Below are 25,172 nucleotides of genomic sequence, written 5' to 3'. Positions count from 1 at the left end.
CAGGTCATGGTTTGGGAATCACGCTTGGGAGTTGAGTAAGCTCCATCATATACCTAAGGCAGAGGTTTGTTTTCCAGGTGCAGTGCTAATTAGGACAGGTTTGTCTAGCCCTCTGAACGGGCCCAGAGGCCAGCCGGCGCTGTGGTCTTCTGTTGTCTCAGCTGTCAAATGCATACTTTCATTATTTCCACCAGCAAACCCAGCTTCTAACTGGGGAGTGGAGATAGCTAATTTGGAGACACACTACATGACCACAGTAATAATGGAAGTGACCTCTTATGAATCTGTTCTGTAGGGGTTAGAGACCTGGAGAAGAAATTCGTCCTGGGGTAGACTAAGTTTTGTACAATTTTATTTCCATTATGTAAGAGATATATTATATTTCAAACACTAAAGAAAATAAATATTTTAATTGTTTAGTACTATGAAAAAATAGGATATATAAATTCAGTCCATGTGTTAATTCTGACTCTTAATTTAAAACAGGAAAGTAAATAGTCTGGGGCCTGGGGTATGGAAAAGAAAAGAAAAGAAAAGATATATTTGGATAAAATGTAAAGATTATAAGGAAAGATAGGATTCAATTCATTCAACAAATCTGCAACTGAAAGAAAAGAGAAGTTAAAATATAACATGGAGAGGAAAGAATAATTCTTTTAAAAGAGTAAGTTGAGGGGCGCCTGGGTGGCTCAGTCGTTAAGCGTCTGCCTGGGATCAAGGCCCGCATCGGGCTCCCTGCTCTGTGGGAAGCCTGCTTCTCCCTCTCCCACTCCCCCTGCTTGTGTTCCCCCTCTTGCTGTGTCTCTCTCTGTCAAATAAATAAATAAAATCTTTAAAAAAAATAAACTAAAATAAAAGAGTAAGTTGAAGGCATATTAATTAGGATAGGTAGAAATACTCTGAAATAAAATTAGTGTAAATAATTTCCTCTCATTAATGACTATACTATGAAAATCTCATAAACGAAGGTTTAAAATAGTCTCCCTAAGGATCTAATAAAACCCTAAGGAGTTAGTTTCATTTTTTGTTCCTTTCCGAACTTAATTGTACATAAAATAGTGACTAGATGTTCCAGATTTTCTGGGACAATCTCAGATTCCAACATTGATCTATTTTCCCACAAATTCCTGCCTGCTAGATAAAATGTTCTGATTTGTGATTGGGAAAATGTAAGAGCCATACAGGGAAAATATTCATGCATGTGTAGCAGATTCTAGAAGCAGTTAATTACTGGCTGTTTTGAGATGAATTATTGCTTTGTATGTTCTGGGTAACAATAGTGGGGAGGGTCAGTGGGGAAGTGAGGAAGGAAAAGTTGGACCCTTAAACTTGCATGTGGTAACTTGTAGTTATCTTGGCAAGGGCTTTAGGATAATTATGACACAGATATTTTATTGTACTTTATTAGCTATTAATAACAGAGTTTCCTTCTTTAGTTTCCTTTGGGAAAAGGACCTTAAATAATCCTGTCAAGTAAACAGTAATTTGAAATGTTATATTTTAATTGATACTTCTGTAAATGAAGACCATCTTTAGAGTAAGTAAAATTGCTCACATAATAGAATGCAGCTTTTTTTGAATTAATAAATAGATAAATAAATAAAAGATTTGCAGAGGGAAAATGTAAAGATATTTTTATGTTCTTGTTTCAGGCATTTTAAAGAGAAGTTTTAGTGCCTCAGGAAGAGAAAGACAATCCCAAACAAGGTGTGTACACATTGAGCCCCCAGAACTCTGCAGAGCTATTACTGGTGGCTAAACTAAAACCTGATAGCCAGAAGTCACCATGGACATGTGGTAATAGAGGCTGATAGAGCCCACCCTCCTGGCACGGATTGCAGTTTACCACACAGCATACTGGAAAGAGCACTAAGCTTGGACCTGGGTTTAATCTAGCTTTGTGATCTTTAGCTAAGCTGTTAGCCTCTCGGAGCTCAGGGGTGGACCAGAGAAGTTGGTAGTTATGCTTTATGAGATCATCTGGAGCCCTGGCTCCTTATATCTTGTTTTCCACATCCCCGGGGTATAGGGCTCATCCTCATGGCAAATGTGGCAGACGTGGACCCCATCACCTCCACATCCCAGCCAGCAGGAAGTGGAAAGGGCAAGTGGAGACGTTCCCCTTCCTTTTAAGGACATGACTCAGGCATTGTGCTCATCCCCTCTGCTCACATACCATTGGCCAGAACTTAATCATATGAACACATCTAGCTGCAAGGGAGGCTGAATATGTTTAGGGCGTTCTGTTTTAAAAGGAAAAAGAAATTTATTTGGGGACAACCAGCAATTTCTGCAACAGTTACCTCTTGGACTAAAGACTGAAATGAAATTATTAGGTTTGGCCTTTCTCAAGTCCCTGGTGACCTTCACTAGGGCAGTTTCCATGGCATTGGGTGAGGTCGACAGGAGTGGAAGCCCAGTTGTGGGGCTTTTAGAAGTTACAGAAGCAGGGATGGGAAGGAAGCTACTAGTGAGCTGGGCAGTTAGCTGGCGGGGGGCATTTGATGGAAAAGGGCCTTCTTAGAATCAGGATGACTTCAGGGTGACTGGGACTAAGGAGAGGCAGCCAGTGGAGAGAAGAGATAAAGAAGGAAAGGAATTGCTGGAACACAGGCACAGAGTAGCTGGAGCCCAGAGAGCGGGTCTGAGAAAGATGAAGGGACAGCCCTTTCTCTGTGTCTGAAGAAAGGGAGGCAAAGATAAAATTAAGGTAGAAAAGCAGAGAAGAGGGATAGAAAAGATCATACTTGGTGGTTTCTGGTTATTAGATGATGTTCACTGCTGTGAGGATGGTCTAGATTTGAGGAGGGTGGTCAACAAGGAAGAACCGATATAAAGATGGGCAGACACCTGAGCGGAGACTGGCAGAAGGACTGCCAAACAGCTCTGAGATGAAGGAGCTGGTTGAGGCTGGGATGTGCACAAGTGCATGGCTGTGGAGCTGTGGGTGACCCTGGCTGGGGAAGTGGCTGTGTGCCACGTGACAAAAGGCTAAGGCTATGCTGTGCTTTAGCAGTGGGGCATTCTGGATGCCGGCAAGGGAACCTGACTTTGGTTGACTTGTGCAACAGGGAGGTTCATTCAAAGGCTTTGGGGGGCTCACATAATGAGGAACCCAGAGAATCAAACTTTGGAAGGAATAAGAGCCAGGCCACCCCCTGCAATCTGTGGAGGAGGCGCTGTTGGCAGGCTCAGAAAGGCCCTGATGCTGGGAGGAAGGAGCTCCTGGTTTGTTTGTTCCATCCATGTGTCACCTTTCTCAGGATCCAGTGTCCTACGTGAGAGAGTCAGGTGGGCCTGGGTTGAATTAGGACCCTATTTACTGCTGCAAGGAGGGCTGAGCTCCTGGATCGACAGCCCCTCCAAGTCCATCAGGGGTCTTTGCTGGAGGGAGCCGGTTATGGGTGCTGGGCAGCCAGAATGGAACTCTTGTCCACTTCTGAGCTCAAGGGTGCTGGGGTGGGGGGAGATGAATTTCAGAATGAAGAACCTGCCGAGCAAAGTCCCGAGGGGTTCAGTTAGGTGGCAAAGGAGGGTTCCTGTAGAAAATCATTTTTGTTTAGTCAAAGATACAATATCACTGATTACTGATTTTTTCCCACGTAAGGCTCAGGAAGGGTTAGCATGAAACTTTTCAATTTCCTAACTCATTTCTAGTGTTGCTTGTAACAAAAACCCAAGGAAAACCGATCCAAGTGCATAAAATACCAGAAGGGTCATTGAGGGAAGCCTACACATTTTTTAGTGGGCCAATGTGCAGAGAAGTGGTGGTTAGAAGCCATGGAGAGAGCAGGGGAAAGAGAAACAGTCCCAAACCCCAAGGACAACGGAGAATCAGAATGGGGAATCTGGAGGACTTGCGACTTGAATGACAGGATCCCCCAGGGAGTTTTCTGGGCTTACAGTTCCCTCCCATTGCCTACATTCTGGCATCTTGTCCTTACATCACCACCTCTGCTTCCACTTTCCACAGACAAGGAAGCCGCCACACACAGGAGCCTGGAGCCATGGGAGCTCTTGCTTGTTCAGCCTAGCAAGGGAGGAGACGGGGTTGGGAGATGTGGCTATGGAGCTGGGGATCTGAATGCATGGTACCACGGAGTAGGTTTGTCCTCCTCAACTCTGGCATCACAGCTACTATCTTAACCACATTGCAAGTTCAATAGACTTTTGTGAGCTGATCTGGAAATCTTTCCAACTGCTTGGAACAATGTTTGCACAGGAAAATGTTCCACATGTTCCCCTGCAAAATAATTAGCAAGCACCCTCTGGAATCTAGCTATTCCCAATTTTGTGATTATTTGTATTTGTGAGAACATGATCAAAAGGCTTTTTTTCCATTATTGGATACTTTATTCAGTGATATGAAGTTGCTTAAATGTATAAAAGAAATGCAAAACAAGTATTTTAGTGCAAAAATACATTATGACATATGGGTTTTACTCCCCAGTTAAAAGAATTTTATATTAAAATGGGAATTTCCAAACAGATGAATTTAGGCATCTTGAAATTGTTAAATAATTCTAGTCTTTTGTTTCTGAAAGGACTCATGGGAAATTGTCTTATTTGCAAGAACTCAGTTGAAGTCCAACCCTTCAAAAACAAAAGAAACATATGTACTATATATTTTAGAGTTTGAGATGGCTTTTAACAGCTAGTCATTACCTAAACATTTTATAGCAAATTGGGTAAACCAGAATCAACAGAAAGGAGAAGTTCAATCTGAAGCTCATTGAAAAAGGGCATATTACAGAGTGTAATTACATTAACCCCTTTAACTTGTGGCTAATGACCAAGTCAACAGGTGGAAAATGGGAAATGAGCCAAATGTTGAGGCTGATGGATCAGAAGGTGCGTAGATGAATAGGACCGGAACTAAAACCATATTTGAAAGCTGTGCTGTGTGTGGTACAGTGCTCAGGGAACACAGGTTGGTTTAAGATGAGCTCTCTTCCCTCAAGGAACTCAGAGTATAACAGGGAGACAAGGGCAGAGTTCAGAAGAGAAGAAATGTCAAAAGCAGCCTATGATTCATGCCAAATGAGAGGAGAGAAGACTAATGACTTTTGACTTCCTTCCAAGTAATCCCCAGAGCTTCTCTAAATTAAAAGGAGACAACTCTAAAATGTATTTATAATTCTTTAAATTAAAAAACATTAAATAAAGCTAAAGTTATTTGCAATCTAACTTGTTTAGGACTTTTCTGGGTTTCTTGGTTTACCAATGTGAAATATGAAGCCATCCTACAGAACATTTAGAAGCTAAATGAGAAGTTAGGATCTAAAAGAAAATAACAAAGCAACATAATAGAAAATATTTCGGTGCTAAATGAGAAGTTAGAATCTAAAACAAGATAGCAAAGCTACAAAATAGAATAAAAATAAATAGAAAATCAAGCCTGAGATTTTTGGCTCTTCTATGCCATGCATGAAATGGTAGACCAGTTACAATGAGACCCAGGGCAGCTCTCCTTCTTGGGGAGCCTTATTGGCTCTTAAAACAAGAGAATTGATCTCATTGAGAAAAAGCCACAGGTCAGTGCATGCTTGACCTGAGCATATCTACTAGAGCTTAGAATTCAAACTTGGTCCTGGCTAGATAGTTCAGAGAGAAAACTTAAGCATAAATTCTGAACTTTTGTCAACCCAGATATCAGGGGCCAGATTTAAGCCAATTGTCTGCTGAAGAACCAAGGTACCTCCCTAATAACTCAGCATAGACTTGCAAATGGAACTAGAAAGGGCAGCTTCTGCCCTCCTCAGAAAAATACTGGTATCAAGGCTGGTGAGAGGAAACATCACATTAGAACTGGAAAGCATCCTGGTGATCCAGGTCATCACCAGATGATGAAATGCTTTTCAGGACTGTAATTAATTGCAAGACCAAGAGAGAACTAGTTCTCAACTCTTAGAAGTATATGTTCTGTCTATGAACTACTTAGCAGAAATGACACGAAGTCAGCAAATAATTCTTTTGGGCTCCTTTCCTTGCCAAACTCCTCCCCAGATCTCTGGCCTCCATCCCTGAATCACCAGAAGTCCTAGAAGCCAAACTCAAAGCAGAAGTGCCAGATCAGTAGAGAGAACCCCATTCCTCAGCTCTGGAACTGTAGCCATTCACAAAGCAGAGGTGAATCTCCAAATCTCCATTCCCAAGTCTTCAGACACGAAATCTCCCCCACCAGGATGCCATCCATGTAGCTCTCCCAGAGCTCTCCTGGCCCCCCCAGAAAATCTGGAGATGTCAGTGTAGCAGTTTTTACACTACAGAAGTAGACCATGTAGAGCTTCTGGTTGACCTACATTTCCTAACAATAAACAGGTCATTCATACTGTATGTATATTCACTTAGTATAATTTGCTTTTAGGCTTTGGCTTACTAGAATATACATTTGATTTTACATCTTCATTCTTTACATGTTATTGGAGAGTCATTAGCAGGAGTGTCACCTGGGATACTCTTAACAGATGTTTATCAATCTGAATGTCACCAAGTAACTGCTTTAGTTGCAATAGACTTATTCTACTAAGGGCTAACCAGTTAGCTCTCCTGAAGATGTAGAGCCATGAGATAACTAGAACTGACTAACAGTAAGTTCCAGCTAGTAAATAACGAAAGGCAGACAAAAATGAACTTAATGGTATATTTTTTATATATTGCTTTTAATGATTGCACACAGGTCATGTGATGGTCTATTTGAACAACTTTTCTTAAGTGAGAATGTGAGATGTTAGTTTCTTTTAACAGTTTCAAAGAGGTATAATTCACACAAAATAAACTGCACATATTTAAAATGTGCAATTTGATAAGTGTTGAATATGTATATCCCTGTGAAATAACAATTAAGATGGTGAACATATCCACCTACAAGTGTTCTCATGTCCATTTTTACCCTCCCTTATGGTCCTCACTCCCTACCCCAAGCAATCATTAATCTGCTTGTCGCAGTCTGGATTAGTCAGCATTTTAGAATTTCATCTAAATGAAATTATATCATACATACTCTTATTTGTCTGGCTTCTTTTAGGCAGCATAATTATTTGGAGATCTGTCCATGTTGTTTTCATAGTGTATCAATAGTTTATTCCTTTTTATTGTGAAGTGGTAATCCATTGTATGGATTTATCATGGTTTGTTTTCTATTCATCCGTTAATAGACATTTGAGTTCCAGTACTTGGTTATTACATATAAAGCTGTGATGAACATTTGTGTCTTTGTATGGATACATACTTTTAAAAATCTTGGGTTGGGGCGCCTGGGTGGCTCCATGGGTTGAGTATCTGACTCTTGATTTCAGCTCAGGTTGTGATTTCAGGGTCCTGAGGTGAAGCCCTGCATCTGGCTCTGCATCAGCATGGAGTCTGCTTGAGATTCTCTCTCTCCCTCTCCCTCTGCCCCTCCTGCTCATGTTTTCTCTCTCTCAAATAAATAAATCTTTTTTAAAAAATAAAAATTCTTGGTAAATACCTAAAGTAAAATAACTGGAACATATGGTAGGTGTCTGCTTAACTTTTTAAAAAACTGCTGAACTGTTTTCCAGAGTGGTTGTACCATTTTTACATTCCCAGTTTTAGAGATTTGAGCTCCACACATACATTGAGAAAGGTTGAAGTGCATGATACTCTTTGTGGAAATCATCTTTTATTTTGATGTGTACATCTCTGAAATCGTAAGGAGTAAGAGAGAAAGTGGAATTCACTTTTCATAACCATCTGTCACAAAATATTATCTCTTTTGAAATAATCATATTAAATATCCTTATTGTTACTGTTTATTTGGTGGTTTGTGAACATTGATGGAGTTAGTCAAGAGCTGGATTCATTAATGTCTGTCAAGAAAAAAAAAACAAAAAATCGATAATTAGGACTTCCTTTGAAGTTTCTAACTTTAATCATTTCAGTGATTTAAATGATCTAAACTCTCTTGCCCCCATTACTACTTGTTGGGAAAGAATTAAGAATGGACTTGACTTTTACCAGTTTCTAATCTGGATTTTAAAGTCTCAGTACAGAGATAAATAGTTCTAATCCAGTGAATTATAACATTTTATTTCAATTTACAAATAAATAATCCTGTATAATGGAACCTGATAATGTGCACAGGGGCTTCAACCTCTTTAACTATTACATATACTCAGTCCTAGTAAGCTTTGGTCATTGTATTATGCCTTTCTTAAGAATATTCATTCATTCATTCAATATTTATTATTGTGTACTGGCACATACCAGACGATGCCTGGTCCATCTTCGCATTTCCCAGGGTGCAGTGTATTGCACACAGGTACCAGCTCACAAATTCTTGTTAATTAATAGATGAATGACTGTTATCTTAGCGTAAATTTTGACCTCTCACTGTAATAGGACTAAAATTCCACCTACTTACCTGAACCTATAAGCCTTTGCCATAGCCACAGCTTAAGGCCCCATTTTTTTTTTTTTTTTTAAGATTCTGTTGCTCAGGCAACAAGATTTCTCCATGCCTTCTTGCATCCTGTTGCCAAGGCAACAGGGTATAGTTGGCAGGTTGGTTTGAGACATCGAATGTTTGCTGTATTGGAGATGCCTGTGGTTCACAACTTCTTTGATAAATCAGGGTATGCATAATTGTATTCAAGGATGTGACCTGACTCTAGTCTTTGAGTCACATCAAAGATGATTATGGATGTATGTGACCAGAAAGACCTTTGTGTAACCTCAGGACCTATGGATCTTGCCTCCTTTTAGCAGAAGTCTTGCTTATTTTGACTTATGGGTATTCTCTCCTCCCCTTTTTCATAATCCATATCTAGTTTTACTTAAATTGAATAAATACTGCTTGATCACTACTTGCCAGAATCAACCTAGCCTATCTGCCAATGTCAAAATCAAGCAGTCTTACAGAAACAAAATATTATCGATAAGACCACTGTGTTCCTTTTCTGTGCTAGTTCTAAACTTTTGTGGCTAATTGCTCGTTTCTAGCTGTTCTTGGAGTAGAAGTGGAGAGCCACAGGGGCACCATTCTCCTTTCCTGTAGTGACATCACCTCTGTTAAATTACAGATGGGGGACAAGAGAACTCAACCCTGCGTAATGCCCCGTTTTTTCACACATTGTGAATGTCACTACCTGAAAGAGATTTCCAAGCAGTAAAGTGCCGGTTAACTCGGTGGTGTGATTACAGTAGCCTCAGAAGGCATTATCTTAATACCATAAGTCAACCCTCTCATTTCATAATGTTAAATATTTCTCCTTTTATCAACATCAACTAGTACTAACTACTTTTCACAATTGAATTAAGTTATGTAACGCACTTCCCTTGGTTCAGAAGTATATTCAGAAGGATTTTAGAAGATAAAAAATTCTAGAACTCTATCTCCTTCATGGCCAGGACTCCTCTGACACAATAATTATCCAAGTAATTTACCCTGCACTTGAAGTCATTCAGTGAAAAGTTGATTTAAAAAATTTCAAAGCTAATACCATCAATCTCCACCTTACCTGTTATTGATTTGGGGTGGAAGTTGTAGGTTATCACTCAGATCCAGTGCTTCCGTTTCTACTTTGGCTTATAAATTCTGGATCAAGTTGGAAGGGATGACCTTTCAGAATCCTTTGAAACTTTCCGTTTCTCTGAAATTCTGTTTCATCAGCCTGAAGTTCTATTAGTCAATTCCCATTTCAAAAAGTTTCAGAGGACACAAGCTTCATTATATTAAGCCTTTTCACCAGAAAACATTTCTGGAATCTTCTCTTTGTGTTAAATCATTTCTGTCTGTTTTCCAACTTACACTATCATGGGAAACCATCCTCTGCAGCCATAATGCTCTATTGGACATAAACATTCAATCCAGTTCAGTCTAGAGGAAGACTTCCCTCAGGCTCTGCATAATTTCAATCTTTTGTCCATCTGTGGACCCAACAATTGTATAGTTAGATGTTGTCACTTCTGGCTATAATGAGTCTGTTCTATTTGGAAATTTCAGATGACTATACTTTCTTTTGATCCATGATATAATTTCCAGAGAAACTAATAGTTTTCCTGCCATACCTCTGCAAGCTTGTAAATTCCAAGACAAGGGACTATTTTTTTTCACTATCCCTACTCTATTGTCCAGCACAGTTTCTACAGATAGTGGGCCCTTAATAAATATTGGTTGAATGAAATTGTGATGGTTATTTTAAAGATACCCTAAGTTCATTAAAGAGGACTTTAGAATTATATTAAGGAGTAGCAAATTTGGCTGCAACTCAGCATTGTCAGGATAGTCTGTTTCACATATCACTAGCCCATTTTTTAATATGTAAAAATGTTTGAAATTTTGGATTCTTCAGGACAACTGGAATAGTCATCTACTTAGCTCGGCATGTGAGTGGTTATCAGCTATCAAAAGTACCTGTAACCTTAGGAATAAAAGATCTCCACAAGTTACATTTTAATTAACCATTTAAGATAGTCTAAGAGGTATTGCAGGCTTAGCAGCTACATGGCATGACTGTTAGCCTCAGTCATAATGTTTATGAAGACAATGACCAACACCTTCCAAGGAAGTGTCTGGCATGCACTGTTGAATATGGAGTCCCCTAGTCACATGTGAATCTTGAGCAGTTGAAGTGTAGCTGGTGTGACTGAGGAACGAAATTCTTAATTTCATTTTTAATATTCATTTAAATATAAAACAGTGTCAAATACTCATTAGTTTTTATAGTTAGTGCCCGCTGAAATGATAATATTTTAGATATATTTGGTTAAATAAGATATGTTCTTAAAATTAATGTCACTTTTTTATTTCTACTTTTTAAAAATGTGGCTACCAGAAAATTTAAATTTTTGTTTGTGGTTTGCATTGAATTTTTGTTGGACAGTGCTAGAGCTGTCTAGAAGGCTAAGGCACAGGGTTACTCCCTTATGTGTGCTGTGATACACCATGTATGCAAAGATATGAAGTGTTGGAACAGCTGTTCTGCTCCTCAGCTCAGCCCGGGAGCATCCTGCCCATTTTTGGATACTACTGAGATTATGCCCCTCTTTGAACTTTCTGAGGGCAGGGCTTATCCATTTTCTTTCTCTAAATATGCCTCTTATCCCAGAACTAGGGAGAGTGTATTAATTGTATAAGGCTGGCGAGTTCCATGACTTTTCACTGACTTTGAGAACTTGGGCTGGGAAAGGGACAGAGAAAATAGTGGGATCAGGAGAGGGTTGGCTTGGTGGGGAGTTAGGAGGAGTGGAAAAGGACTGGGAAGGAACTTACCATTGAATGCAAAGACTTTGGAATTATTCTAGTACTCTAGTTGGGCAATGGGTAAATGAGGGCCAATTTTGTTTTGCTTCATAATTTAGGTATATGTTGCATTTACATGTCAAGAATTCTGTGCTTAAAATGAAAATGTTGGGGTAAGAGATTTATTAGCCATATTTATTTGTATTTAAATCCCTTCCTTCATTCCTACTCAGCAGATATTTATCATGTTCCTTGAATGTAGTAGATGTTTAATATGTTTTTGTTGGACTTAAATTTTGCATGACATTTTGTTGCATTACATTTAGTATAGTTCTTACAACTTGTCAGGGTACAGATGTTTCTTATTTCATTCCAAAATAACTACTAAGAAATTGGCTCTAGATAACAGCAGAAAAAACAAGGTTGAAGGTTATTTATGGCTGTCCCTGGTGGGCTCTAAGGCCACCTCCAGGGGGTGGAAGGCACTGAGACCAAAAATGCAAAATCATCAGGAAGTCTAGAATTTCAGGGCAAGGCAAACAAGTGATGTTAATAACACTGGAAACTTAAGGAAAAATGTAATCCTCTTAAATGCAAAAGTCATCTCCTTTCATAGGAAGTGTTATAATTTCTTTTTTAAGATGACAGGAACAAAGCATCGAAAAATACTACATGTGAAATTTTAAACACTTATATTTTTTACAGATTTAATTTATTTATTTTAAAGAGAGAGAGAGAGCACACAAGTGGGGGGAAGGGGCAGAGGGAGACAGAGAATCTCCAGCAGACTCCCCGCAGAGCACAAAGCCCAACTCGGGGCTTGATCTCATGACCCAGAGTCATGACCTGAGCTGAAATCAAGAGTCGGGTGCTTAACTGACCGAGCCACCCAGGTGCCCCAAACACTTATTTTTAATGTAACATCATCATTTTGATTTTAAGTATAATAAGAAAATTATCCAAGACACTAAGATGTAGGCTCTTAATTATTCTTAGAGCTTATAAACCACTGTGATGAGACAGGGTTCTTTGATGTGCCAGCAGAATGTGAGGTCTGCTATGGGTTTGAATGGGTTTATTTTCCTCTTTATTAAGCTTTTGAGAGCATCTTGAGGAAAATAATCTTTTTTTTTCATCTTTATATTGTAAACCATAGTAAGGTATAGGCTTTCAGTCAATGTTAGTCAAATCCAAGTTGAATAAGTCCTTCTAACAGCCCCTAATTCTGTTTTCAGGGACTTCAGTGGTGGAATAGGATCCAGACCAAGACCAGGTAATTTCATCTGGGCAGTAACAAATTCGGGCATACCTCCCTAATATTCAATGTGATTCATGTTACAGTTTCATATCTTTCCCCCTTTTATTTCTTCAGCTTTGCTGCCTCTTGACCTGCTTCTGAAAGTACCACCCCTCATGCTCAGGGCCCACGTTAAGGAGCTAGAGGCCGAGTTAGTGACGGGGTGGCAGTCCCATAGCCTTCCCGCTGTGATTCTTCGCAATCTCAAAGATCATGGTAGTACTTATTAGATCAAGTTGATGTCAAGCACACAATGGGCGAATACAGAATTATAGTTGGGCCTGAAATGTCTGAATGATGCTTGGGAGGTAATTTTAATACAAACAGCAGGAGAATTTCGTTTTGTTTGTCCACCATTATTAGTTTGGCAATTTAACAGTATCAAAATGTTTTCTGTGTTCACTTATTTGATTGAGATATTATAGGCTGTTTTTCTAAAATTTACATTTCTTCTTTGGTGGGGATGTTAACCAGTTAAATTATTTGTGCTTAAAATGCATACCTACTAACAAAAACTAGTAATTGTTTTACATTCTTTTCTTTTCCTTTTTTTTTTCTTTTTGAGAGAGAGAGAGAAAAGGGGGTGGGGAGGAGCAGAGGGAGAGAGAGAGAGAGACTCTTAAGCAGGCTCCACACCCAGCACAGAGCCAGATGCGGGGCTCAGTCTCATGGCCCTGAAATCATGACATAAGCCAAAATCAAGAGTTGAACGCTTAACCAACTGAGCCATGCAGGCACCCTACATTCATATTTCTGTAAGCTCTACACCTATTTGATACGAGGGAGTGAAGTTTATCTTTGTTTATCTCCTTTATTCTGACACAGATAGTCTTGGTTATTTCTATTTGTATTTGATTAAACAATGTTATATAACATTGTTTTTCTAATAATTTAAATATTATGGATTCTTAAAACATAAAAGTAATGGTTTGGGGAAAAACAGAATGTCTTAGTTAATGTTTCAGATTTCTATTAAAGAGGACCAAAGTACAACAGTAATAGTTAAACTGTTAGCTAAGCCTGGACAATTCAGGGAAAAAGTATGGTGATTTGTGCTTTATATTCATACATATATGACTCTTTAGTATTAAAGTTCTGTTTTACTATTTTGGTTAATTTGGAATATTGCTCAATGCTGTTTTCATTTTGGCTTCCTTAATTCACATTCTTTTGTAGAGTTAACACCTATGGTGAACATAACAATGTGAATTGATTTACTGTAACATTAGTCCATGTCTTCACATTTATTAAATTTGCTCTGGAAGAGTTATTGACAGTCTGGGGCCATTTACACCGTCAGCATAGATGCAAAAAAAGATGGTTTTGTTATTAAGATGTCCATAGCTATCATGCTGACCATGCTGTTTGGTATAAGGTAAGTTCAAACATAATATAATCATGAAGCTAAAATGGTTGTTGATTGATTTTATAATAGCAAGGGCAGAAAAATATATTTATTTAAGCAATTCACAGTTCTGCTGTGATTCATAATAGGAATTCCTTTTCCTAAAGAGCATGTTGAATTGGCCCAGTTTAAGACTTATTTTATATCCATGAAATTGGTCAGATCTCTTGGCCTTTAAACAAACTAACTGCATTAAAGTACAGTTTACATGTAATATATTCTATTTCTAAACTTATAGTTTGTTAGACTATCCAATTTTTAAAATATACTGACAGATATTGTAGAATATACTATAGTGTTGTCAGTGAATGCTAAAGTTCACCCATACAGGAGCTATGTTTCTACTAATATTATAGACACATCAGTGCATATGAGAACATTTGGGTTGGTATCTATGGGTTATTCTAATTTCAAGTAAAAAAAATTCTTTGATTTTTCTCCATCTTAATGCAAAATTACTTTTCTGCTTAATATAGAAGTCATACTTTTTAAAATGTTGTGGCTAAGTTTGGGTTATCGTTGCTTTATTAAATCACCAACAACTGGTACCAGCCCTATCCACTTAGCTTACCTCATCTGCAAATCATGCTCCATTCCAGTTGTTACCTCTGTGTCTTTAGCCGAACTAAGAAAATGAAAAGGTGACATTAATAGAGCTCTCCAACAATAGGGAAACAAGTTTGGACCAAGGTTTCCTGAGACACTGTTGGGCTGGTCAGTTGTAAGTTATATCTTAAATATTTGTTACTCAGAATGGGTAAAGCACTGAAATGTGTGGATGAATAATTTTTTTTACAAGCAGTCTATATTAATGTATTTTTATTTACTTAACATTTGATTTAGCTTTTTTTGGATAGAAAGGAACATGCTTGGATGAAAGGAACATTATGTATAACCAAAAGCCCATTATCTAAATGTTCCAGAAAAAATTGTCAGGGAGGGAAGAATTTTGTCAAAACCTGGGTGTGCTCCCAGGACCATATCTAGAATGTAAACATCATTTTCCATATGCTCCGGCAGAACAAATGGTGAGAGCTATGATTTTAGAGTACCAAGTGGCTGTATTATAATATGATTTTGTCAAGCTGGTACTCCTAATGTGAACTTCTAGGTTCATATTGTGGTGACACAGACTTCTGTAGAACAAATAACTATGGAACCATTTTAAGTTAACACTTATTAAAGTCCTTCTGTTCTGTCTTTTAATACCAACTAGATTGGGTAAAGAATTTATTTTATACATATTTTAAACATATGATGTATACATATACAGATACTTGCAGTTCTTTGCCAACAGAAATGAAAACTTAGGAATTTCTATCTTGCATGGATAAAAATATTAACACTAGTTAACATGGACTGAATGAATGAACAAACATTTTTGACATGTTAAATATTTTAGCTCCATTTCCCTAACTTTAGTCACTGATGGATTACCTAAGTGCACAAATTTGACCATTTCTGAGTATCATGTGTATTACTCTTTTCCTAATATAGGTTTCTTTAATTTGACTCACTTTCTCAACTTAAATTTAGTTAAAGGAGAGTTTATATTATTGCTACAAATGGGAAACCAGTATAGAATCCCTGGCCAAAAATAGATGGCAATTGTAAAAATAAATGAAGTATAAGCAAAACAATATTATTAAATCCTAAGTAGATACTGTTTTCTGCTTACCCTGAGGTCTGCTTTCTTTGTTATGAAAGAACATTAGTTACTATTTGAGAAATGGTGATGACATACTTGTTCTATACTAACTTACTCCTTAATCTAATCAATAGAAAATAAAATTGGAAAAGTTTTGTATCTGTTCTACTTATTATGTAAGATTATGCTGTATTAAGTTCCCCATGCCTTAGGAGACTCAGTTCTTTAAAAATAATTGTTTGGCTCTGTTGTGTGTCAATCTAACAACTGGATATTTTGAATGGGGGAAAGCATGTGGTGTGTTGTGTCTAAAAAAGAAATGGGTCTTTCCTCTTGCGGTAGGGGACGTGGTGTCATATATTTGTGAAAACTAAATCATAACATAACATATTATGAGAAATGTATCCTTTGTTAAGTACATAGAGTACATTTTAATAATGTGGATGCCATTAGCATGGGTCAAATGTAAATTTGGGGGAGCATCAATCAAACCCAAATTTAAAGTGCACATGTAATGTCAACAAAGACTATGGCCTAATTTGACTGGATTAACACTGACATTTCCCTCTCCCTTGCTCACTTTTCCATTTCCCAGCGGCGAACAACCAGGTGCTGAACTGATATATGGGAATTCTTATGCTCTGCATTTTGAATAGGAATTGTCACTTCATGATTTCTGGGCTCTTAATTATGCTTTCTTACTAGATGACTGAGAAGCTATTTTTGTACCTGTCTTTTGTTCATAAAGGTCAGATCTAAATAAAGTAGTCAGTGTTTCATCCAAGTATTCCAGAGAGCACGGCTTAATATTCCGGTCCTTGTCATTAGCAACCTTCAGTAGCTTACTTTCAAGTTAGTTATTGACATAAAGTAATTAATACTAAATTTCACAGTTGCCAAAGTGATTTGGAGTACATGCCTTGTCTTGTTTTATTTCATGGCAATTCTTTCAGCAAATAAAGTGCTCACCAGATTTAAAAAAAAAAAAAATTCTTATAATACTTCTCTATACCATGAAATTTGGCATATAATTATATACTTTTTTAATATTGTTTGTTGGGATTTGGATATATTGGTTAGATTTCCCAACCAAATTGTAGGCGTATTTAGTAAAGTTTAAATATATCTTGGGTACTTTTCTGAGGTCAGGCCCTTGAAAACTACCTATTGAGTAACCGATGTAGACTACCACTGTATAAACTGTTGTTTATCCTTGCTATTGAGAGCAACAATCACCTTATGATGACTTAAAAAATGGGGAACAATGATACTTTAATGTTAGATTTAAGACTGGGGAAGGGGTGGGAGACAACAAATTTCTTTTACCAGTGGTGATTTTCTTCCTAATTCTTCCTGCCAAAGGAGATAGGTCCCAGGTTGAATGCTGCCTGGAGATGTAGATTTTTTTTCAAGTTCTTGTAGAATAAGGTCTTTCCAAAGAGATACTCAGTCTCACAGAAGTTATTGATGGTTCCAATCTAAGACTGAAATTTGCAAATTGCAAATCAGCTGTTAAATGGTAGCCCACAACCCTGCCTTGTGGGTTTTTTCCCTGGGGGAAAGGGTAAGTAGAAGGAGGGGAAGGAAGCTACCCCTGGTAGTAATAAGAGGAGATCACTGGCTTGGATGGATTGTAGCAGTGTAAAATAATCAAGTCAATGGAGAAAGGCAAGGCTCTCAAATTCCAAACTGCTATTACTAATGCTTTTTAATAGAATTTAAAAATAGTTTCCAAGTGTTTACAATCCCCTTTGAATTATTTTCATACAGTAATATGAATATTGAGGATGGTGACGAGTGAGCCAATATTAATGAGAAAGAGGCAAGAGACCTCTTTCTTCTAGCCAATCCAACCACCTGTCCTCTTCTTAATTAATTAATTAATTTGAGAGAGAGTGAGCATGGGGGAAGGTGCAGAGGGAGAGAGAGAGAATCCTGAAGCAGACTCCCCAGTGAGCACGGAGCCTGATGCCAATTCCAGGACCCTGAGATCATGATCTGAGCTGAAATCAAGAGTAGGCTGCTTAACCAACTGAGCCACCCAGGCTTCTCATAGACCTCACCCATTCTTAATTGACATTCCTCACTATGGATTCCATAGATTATTTGGGATACTTTAGAGAGGGTATTAATTAATTTTTAAAAAATTTGTATAACTATTTATTGTTTTCTACTTTATTGGAATGCAAAAGCACAATTCTTCTTAAAGTTATTCTTTAGCAAGTGTCCTAGTTTTATTTAACCCATTATTGATGGAACCAGATGGAGAATAAAAGAGCTAGTTCCAAGAGCATTTGAAGAACGGGGATTTGTATAGTTAGCCAAGAAAGAAAAGCTGAAATAACATTGTTAAATTGAGCATAAGACTGATGAGATAAAACTATTACATTTTTGTAATTAACTTCTTGATCAGTCTATAAAGTCATACCAATATATCAATTTCTGCAGGTTAATCAGGATCACTATAGGCTGGAAACTGCCTGTAACCTTTACTGGTGTGGATTATTGGTTAGATATACTGGGACATTACCCAATAGTATTAGACTGGGATCAAATGGAGTTATCAGAAAATGCTCTAGCATGATGTTCAAGAATCAAACAATAATAATTTTGCCTATTCTCCATGACTGGGATAAATTCTTCTTATTCAGGTAATTGAATGGGGCTTGGTATGCCATCTTTTCTTTCTGTGTTGTTTTGTTTTGTTCTTTAGTTTGATTGATTAGTCTTTGTAGCCATAGTGCTGAACATAGTGTGTTTTCGCACCACAATATTTTCTTCTTGAGAATTCTGGGTTACATCAATAGAGTTGACTTTTTAAAAAAATGTTCCCTCTAGGAGGAATAAAGGGAGCAAGCATGACTTGCATAGTCATTGTAGCATAGTGAAAGAAATAACTAAGTCAATGGAGCAAAGGCAGGCTGTACGGACTACACCAAATGCATATGCTATTTTTAGGCCACAAATTCAGCAACAGAAATCTAACTTTTTATATTTTTCCCAGCACTAAACTGAATTTTTTTTTTAATTTTTTAAGATTTTATTCATTTATTTGACAGAGAGAGACACAGCGAGAGAGGGAACACAAGCAGGGGGAGTGGGAGAGGGAGAAACAGGCCTCCCGTGGAGCAGGGAGCCCGATGCGGGGCTCGATCCCAGGACCCTGGGATCATGACCTGAGCCGAAGGCAGACGCTCAACCGACTGAGCCACCCAGGCGCCCCTAAACTGAATTTTTATATTGAGCCCCCATTCCACGTATCAGAACACATAGTAAGTTACCTTAAAGGTAAATTTCAATGTGTTGATGATTTCTTTGTCAGCTTAAAATCAAACAGACTGAGGATTGCTCTTCTCTCTGTTCTTCCCTGAGTGGTATTTTTGGCATCATGAGACCACCTGTGCTGGTATCCGATCTGATTATTGAATATGGTTATCTTTCCACATTGGCATCCAAAGAATGTAGTGGCACAGCCCTACCTGACTTCCAGTTCCCAGTCTATGGTTCCATCTGTGGCCATGAATGAAAGCAAGACTTCTATAGTGCATGCTCTCTCATTCTGTCAGCTCACCATCTCAGGGGCCTGGGAGGGTTGGCCAGTTCTTCCCCACCTCTCTGGGCCTGGAGACTTGGGAACTCAGTAGGCCCTCTTTGCCTCTGATACCCTGGGAAGGTATCTCTCCATCTCACCCCACTCCTTGCTGTGATACAGCAAACATCTTATGACCAGGGCTCTCAGAGTTCCCCATGGAGACCAAACCTACAGCCCTACCACTCTTGAATCCCCAACTTAAAGAGAGCTCCATCATCCAACTCCCCCCTCCTCCTGCCCCCACCCAGACTGCGTGAAGTAAGCTAGGATTTGAGTCTCTTCTGAGATTACTTTTCTTCTGGTCTTTCTGTCCTCCCTCCTCAGAGAAGCTTTGTCTTATGACAGGGGGGTCAGTGGATGGGAGAGAGAGGTTGCTCGGCAACAATTCTTTTGAATCTCTCTGCCTTCTATTTAGACTATTGCTTTTTAAAGCCCAGAAATGTACTCTCTCTGTTCTTTGGTTCCTCCCTGCCACCCCATCTTGGGCAATGCTAGCCTCACACTCCACTACTTGACAATAGGAGGCTCATGAAGTCAAAAATAAGTGTGGGAAATAATGCAGCAGAAAATTCTCCACACAGCATCCTCCTTGTGTATTATGTAATCACTTCCAGGAACTTTGACCTTAAAAATCCTGAGATTATATTTTACAGTTTGAGAAAGTAACTAAAGAGATAGCAAGTTTGGAAGTGGGGAAAACCCTAATCCTCACACATGCACAAATTAAACCTGAACAGGATGTGAGATACATATTGTAAAAGTGATTAAGCCAGAATTCAAGAAGGAAGGGCTTCAAAGCAGCCTTGCTTTTTTGACCTTTAAACGGCTTGATTCTGAAGATTCAAATGAAAGGGGGTGAAAGAGTCTAATCACCCAGTGAGTAAAAGGAACTGAGACTTTGATGAAGCTTCCTGCCATCCTATCGGAAATGCCACCAGGGGAAGTGGGAGGAAGTTGGGCGGGGTGGGGCAGAAGGGGGGTGACTAGGTGCAGACTCTCAAGTCTCTTCCTAATAATTTCTACTTGCTTGTGGAAGTGTTGGTCAGTCTTGGGAAGGATTCCATGCCTAAGCTTATTAGTCGTCATCCTCTCCCTTACTTCCCTCTCACTTTCCATGGGATGTCATACTCCCAGTAATGGGGATCCAGTCTTCAGCAGTGTCCTTGGCTCCTGCTCCTCATGGGCCAATGGTCACCACATGCTATTCCAAACCAGGCCTTCTGACTTCAGCTATGGGCTTCTTTTCATGAGATCACCTTTCCTGAAACACAGTCTCCCTTATGGGCCCTCACCATCATATATGGTGCCTGACTACCTCTTTAGCTGTACTCAATATTGTACCTTTTTATTATAGGGCACACTAGATAAACTAGACACCTTACTGTTCTCCAGATGTGGCCTTCACTTAGCTGACTCCTGCCCTTTGCTGAAAACTGTTTCTTCTACTCAGAAGCTGCCACTCAAGTATACCTTCCCTCACACCAAATCCATGTCCTATGCTTATTAAAGGCTTACTAATTCTCCATGGTCTTCTCAAATGTAACTTTTGCATCAACTCTCTATCCCCCTTCTTGTGGTTCTCTGGGTAAACTTTTCATGAACACTCTGTGAGTGCAATATCCTTTGTTGAACTTCTGGTACCTTCTACACTGCTGGCCGTAGTGTTAGATTGTTGAACATTTGTAGATCTGAATTACAATTCTGCTACTTTATTTCATTTTACAAAAGCTAAGGAAAGAGGTGAGAGTAAATCTGTTTACTATACTAAAATTTAAAGGGTTGCATTGTCTTTCAATGGGGTATTTGGTCAAATACAGAAAAGCCAATATATGTTTTGGCCCCATTCATAGAGCAAAAATAGTCCTTGCTTCTTCAGGGAGCTCCTGCCCAAAATGTTCTTTTCTACAGTTGTTCAAAACTTCCTGACTCTTAGCAGAGAGAATTCAGAAAAATAGGAGGTTATACTATATCTTGGTCAACTTGAAGAATACAGTGTAATCCATCTTTTGTTCAAATTGTAGTAATTAACAGTTTCAGGGCTTGTGTTGTGAATGGTAGTTTCATTAGACTGGATATATAGCATAAATCAAATCTCAAAGCACCAGGAAGGGGACCCTAACTTGGCTATTGTAATGTGCCATGAGATAAAAAAGCAGAGAGAGTATACTGCACAGACTACAAAGACCTATTTCCAGTTTAATACATGTAGATGCTTTCCAAAAATCTTTAATCCATTGAATGTTCAAAGGCCTAGATAGAACATCATGTTAAAAATAGTGACACTTTTAAGAAGAGAAATAGTATTTGAGGCCTGGGAAGGAGCATAAATATTATTTTATGTTTGAGGTAACCAGAGGAATTGTCCTAGTGATGAGTCAGGAGAAGTGGGAGCCCCTCAGCTCCTGTCTAGACTGAGTCACTTGGTGTTTTAGGACCCACCTCATTTCATGGTCCAGCCATCACCTGCTCTGTGATCTTGTTGGACAGTTTCCTTAATCTTACACTCTTTTTTTAAAAAAAAGATTTATTTATTTTAGAGAGAGAGAACATGAGTGAGGGAGAGACAGAGGAAGAGGGAGAGAGAGAATCTCAAGCAGCCTCTGCTCTGAGCATGGAGCCCCATGTTGGACTTGATCTCATGACCCTGAGATTATGACCTGAGCCAAAACTAAGAGTTGGAAGCCCAACTGACTGTGCCACCTAGGTGCCCCATTTAATCTTACTCTCTTTATCTGTAAGATGAAATAAGAACAACTACCCTTCAGAAGTTTTCAAGGATTAGATGAAACTAAATATGTAAAACCCTTCCCAGTGTCTGCCCCAAGTTCATGCTAAAAAAGCACTGGTCTTCCTCCAGATCCTCCTACTTACTACCCCAGAGGGGGGTAAAAATTGCTGTTTAGGGTCATGCTCGCCAGAGTAAGATAACAAATATTACTTTTAAAATTACTTTTAAAAATTTCTGATACCTTTGAATAAATTACTTTTTTTTAAGGCATCTTTTTTTTTTTTTTAATATTTTATTTATTTATTTGACAGAGCGAGAGACAGCCAAAGAGGGAACACAAGCAGGGGAAGTGGGAGAGGGAGAAGCAGGCTTCCTGGTAAGCAGGGAGCCCGATGTGGGGCTCGATCCCAGGACCCTGGGATCATGACATGAGCCGAAGGCAGACGCTTAATGACTGAGCCACCCAGGCACCCCTAAATTACTTTTTATAAGGAATTTTGTAGTTTCCTTTTAAGTTTTAAAATTAAATCCACTAATTAAATTCACTAATATAATAAAACTAGAAAAGGAAGTTAAAATTGAGTCAATTTTAAACTTTGATTTGATGTAAATTTTAATGGGACCAAATATTGTCTATCTTTTGCAGTAGGAACTACATAGATATGAATCATAGGCATACTACATATGATTGGAATTGAAATATAATCAGCTTCTGTGATTTTTTTAAAGAGAAAATTATTTTAATAAAAATACTCAGGACAAAATTATCAACATAAATATGTGTTGCATTTTTTTGTGAAAAGTTAGGAAGCATAGTATTTTTAGTTTGCTGATCTGAAAGATTTATTGAGAGAGAATGCTTTAAAACTCAGAATGGTATGGCTAACATTTACCACAAACTTGAGTTATCAATATTTAAATACACAATAAAAATTTTAAAAACAGTACTATGTGAATTTTTATCACTTTTGTTTTCCTAAAATTATTAAGGGCTAAATAAATATACATTCTGATGTAAGGAAATATAAAAAATTGAGCATTTGATCAGGTAGAAGAGGGAGATTCATGGTTCTCATACCCAGGATTAGCTGAAGTAGTTTAGGAAATCAAGAGGGTTTATAAATAGTACAGCCAGTATATAGAACTATCATTCTGAGTCTCACATTTCCTTTTTTCCTCCATTCTTAACTCATGAGATTATTCACATCTCAATAATCCTGCCAGAGGACCCAGGAGTGCTGAACTGGTCATGGGATCCTGTCTTGCCATTTTACAGCAGCAGTGGGTATCTGAGAGACTGTTCTGGTAGTACCTAAGACTAAAAATTACCTTTAGTCTACGTGATAGGGATGGGAAATACCCTTTAAATTGAAAAGAAGTAACAGATTAGGTAAAAATACTCTTAATATATAAAATACAGTAAAGTCATTAGTATTTAGACTATATAAAGAGCATTTACAAATCAATAAGAAAAAGAAGCATGGGACACAAACAGGAAATTCACCAAAGAAGTACAATAGCCTCACCAGCATTTAGGTAAACACAAAATAAAACAAAGTCAGATTGGCAAAATTGAAGTTTGATAACACATTGTGTTGATTAAGGTGTAGAAAAATGGCTTCTCTTCCAGTCAGAGTGCATATTGATTCAGCTACTTAAATATGTATTTGTTAAAATAAGAAATATGTATATCTGAGGCCCAGCTATTTGATTTCTCCTTATCTCCCCATGAGACCTTTTGTATTTAATGCACAATGAGGCATGTTCATGTGTGCTCACTGCAGCATCATTTATAATCATGAGAGACTGAAAGCAAATTAAGTTCCCTTTGAGATAGAAGTGGCTGAAGTAACTATGATGCAGGCAGAACATGTAGCACTCTTTAATAGTGGTTATAAAGAATGGGTTAGAACTTTGTGTGTTGATAAAAAAGAATCTCCATGACAGACTGAGTCAAGAAGAAAAAAAAAATTGTAGCACAACCTTATGATGTGTCACCATTTATTTAAAAAGAGAGAAAGAAAGAAAGCATGAGGTAATACTATAGACTTTCTCCAATAGTAGCTTTCAAGTCTTTTGGAAATGACCTTCAACAAGGAACACATTTTATATCGCAACTGAGTGGACCCTTACTATATGCAATGTACTCTGAAATTTTTCTATCATATTCCATGTCATTCCATTCCATTTATCAAAATGCTGGTCATGACCCACTAAACTGCTTTCAGGATTCAATCACCGTTTGAAAAATACTGTTCTGAAAGTACACAGTTTCGTATGTAAATGGATAGAAAAGGGACCAGAAGGCAACACACCAAGCTGATGTCAAAGGTTACTTCTGCAGAGGTGCTGAAGGGGGGTAGGGGGTGTTTCCAGGGACCCTCCAGCCCTTTCTGTAACACCTGGTTTGTTTTTATGTTCATTTGCTTGTTTTATGATGGGCATGTGTAATTAAACATTTTTAAATTGATTTTTTAGAGAATGAACAATCAAAACTATTTTTAAGAGGCAAAGATTTAGTGGGACTGAGAGAGTCGTGGTCAAAAGGTCTTAAGAAAATTTTAAGTTGCTTTGCATAATTGAGTAGTTCAGAAGATAGGCATCTAGCTAACTGTCTCTGTTTTTGTGTTTAGGGCCACAGATGAGCACATTCTTGTGGCAAGGTAGAGTCAAACCCGTGTGATATCCCACTCAAAATGTCATCACAATCTAGGAACATTCTGCCATACTGTGAGATTTTAACTCGTTACCTATGAATGTTAAGTCCACATATTCAAAAACATAAAGTAGTTAACATAAAGGTGATCCAAAAAATCCAACCCTCCGGCTTCAGAAAATGTGAAGTTACTGTTCCTGTAGCAACAGTGTCTTGGCTGCATTACACGGTCTGTAGTTTTCAGTATAATACTTACGTTTTGAGAATCATTTCTATAGGAAATGCCACTGTAGAACATTTGACATATGTACACATGTCCATCTCTGTGGACTGCAGCAGATAACTCCAGCATTCTGTTTTCTCTTTTAGAGCTACGTTAATTCTTTCTGACTTACCTTCACATTTTTACCCTAAGGGTAATTTATTAAACATCATCCTAATGGTCAAGTAATTGATGCTTCAAAGGAGTTAGACACAGTGCGTAGGGAAGGTAGATCCTTTACATTTCAAACATTTAAACAACATATTAAATACAGATAAACTGGAACTGGATAATTTTTTATATGAATTTTTCAACTAAGTAAAGATGCCCATAAGGAAAAAATATTTCTTTAAATGTTATATTTGTTTTCTTTTTCGTGTT

At 38.1% G+C, this 25,172-nt stretch overlaps 1 protein-coding gene across 1 annotated transcript in view; it reads left to right on the top strand.

Moving 5' to 3' along the window:
* Positions 1-25,172, top strand: part of NEK10 (NIMA related kinase 10) — a 233,142-nt gene that overhangs the window by 174,471 nt on the left and 33,499 nt on the right. The window contains exons 29-32 of the mRNA XM_045903905.2: positions 1,653-1,707; positions 12,439-12,476; positions 12,576-12,716; positions 24,507-24,536. Of these exons, the coding sequence (XP_045759861.2) occupies positions 1,653-1,707; positions 12,439-12,476; positions 12,576-12,716; positions 24,507-24,536 (264 nt within the window). The remainder of the gene's footprint in view (positions 1-1,652; positions 1,708-12,438; positions 12,477-12,575; positions 12,717-24,506; positions 24,537-25,172) is intronic.

The sequence above is a fragment of the Mirounga angustirostris genome, unplaced genomic scaffold (assembly GCF_029215605.1).
Source record: "Mirounga angustirostris isolate CCGP_5_RB_7025 unplaced genomic scaffold, mMirAng1.0.hap1 SCAF_1, whole genome shotgun sequence".
Classification (NCBI taxonomy): Eukaryota; Metazoa; Chordata; class Mammalia; order Carnivora; family Phocidae; genus Mirounga; species Mirounga angustirostris.
Note: the sequence above shows the minus strand (reverse complement) of the source record. Positions and strands in the feature narration are given on the sequence as shown.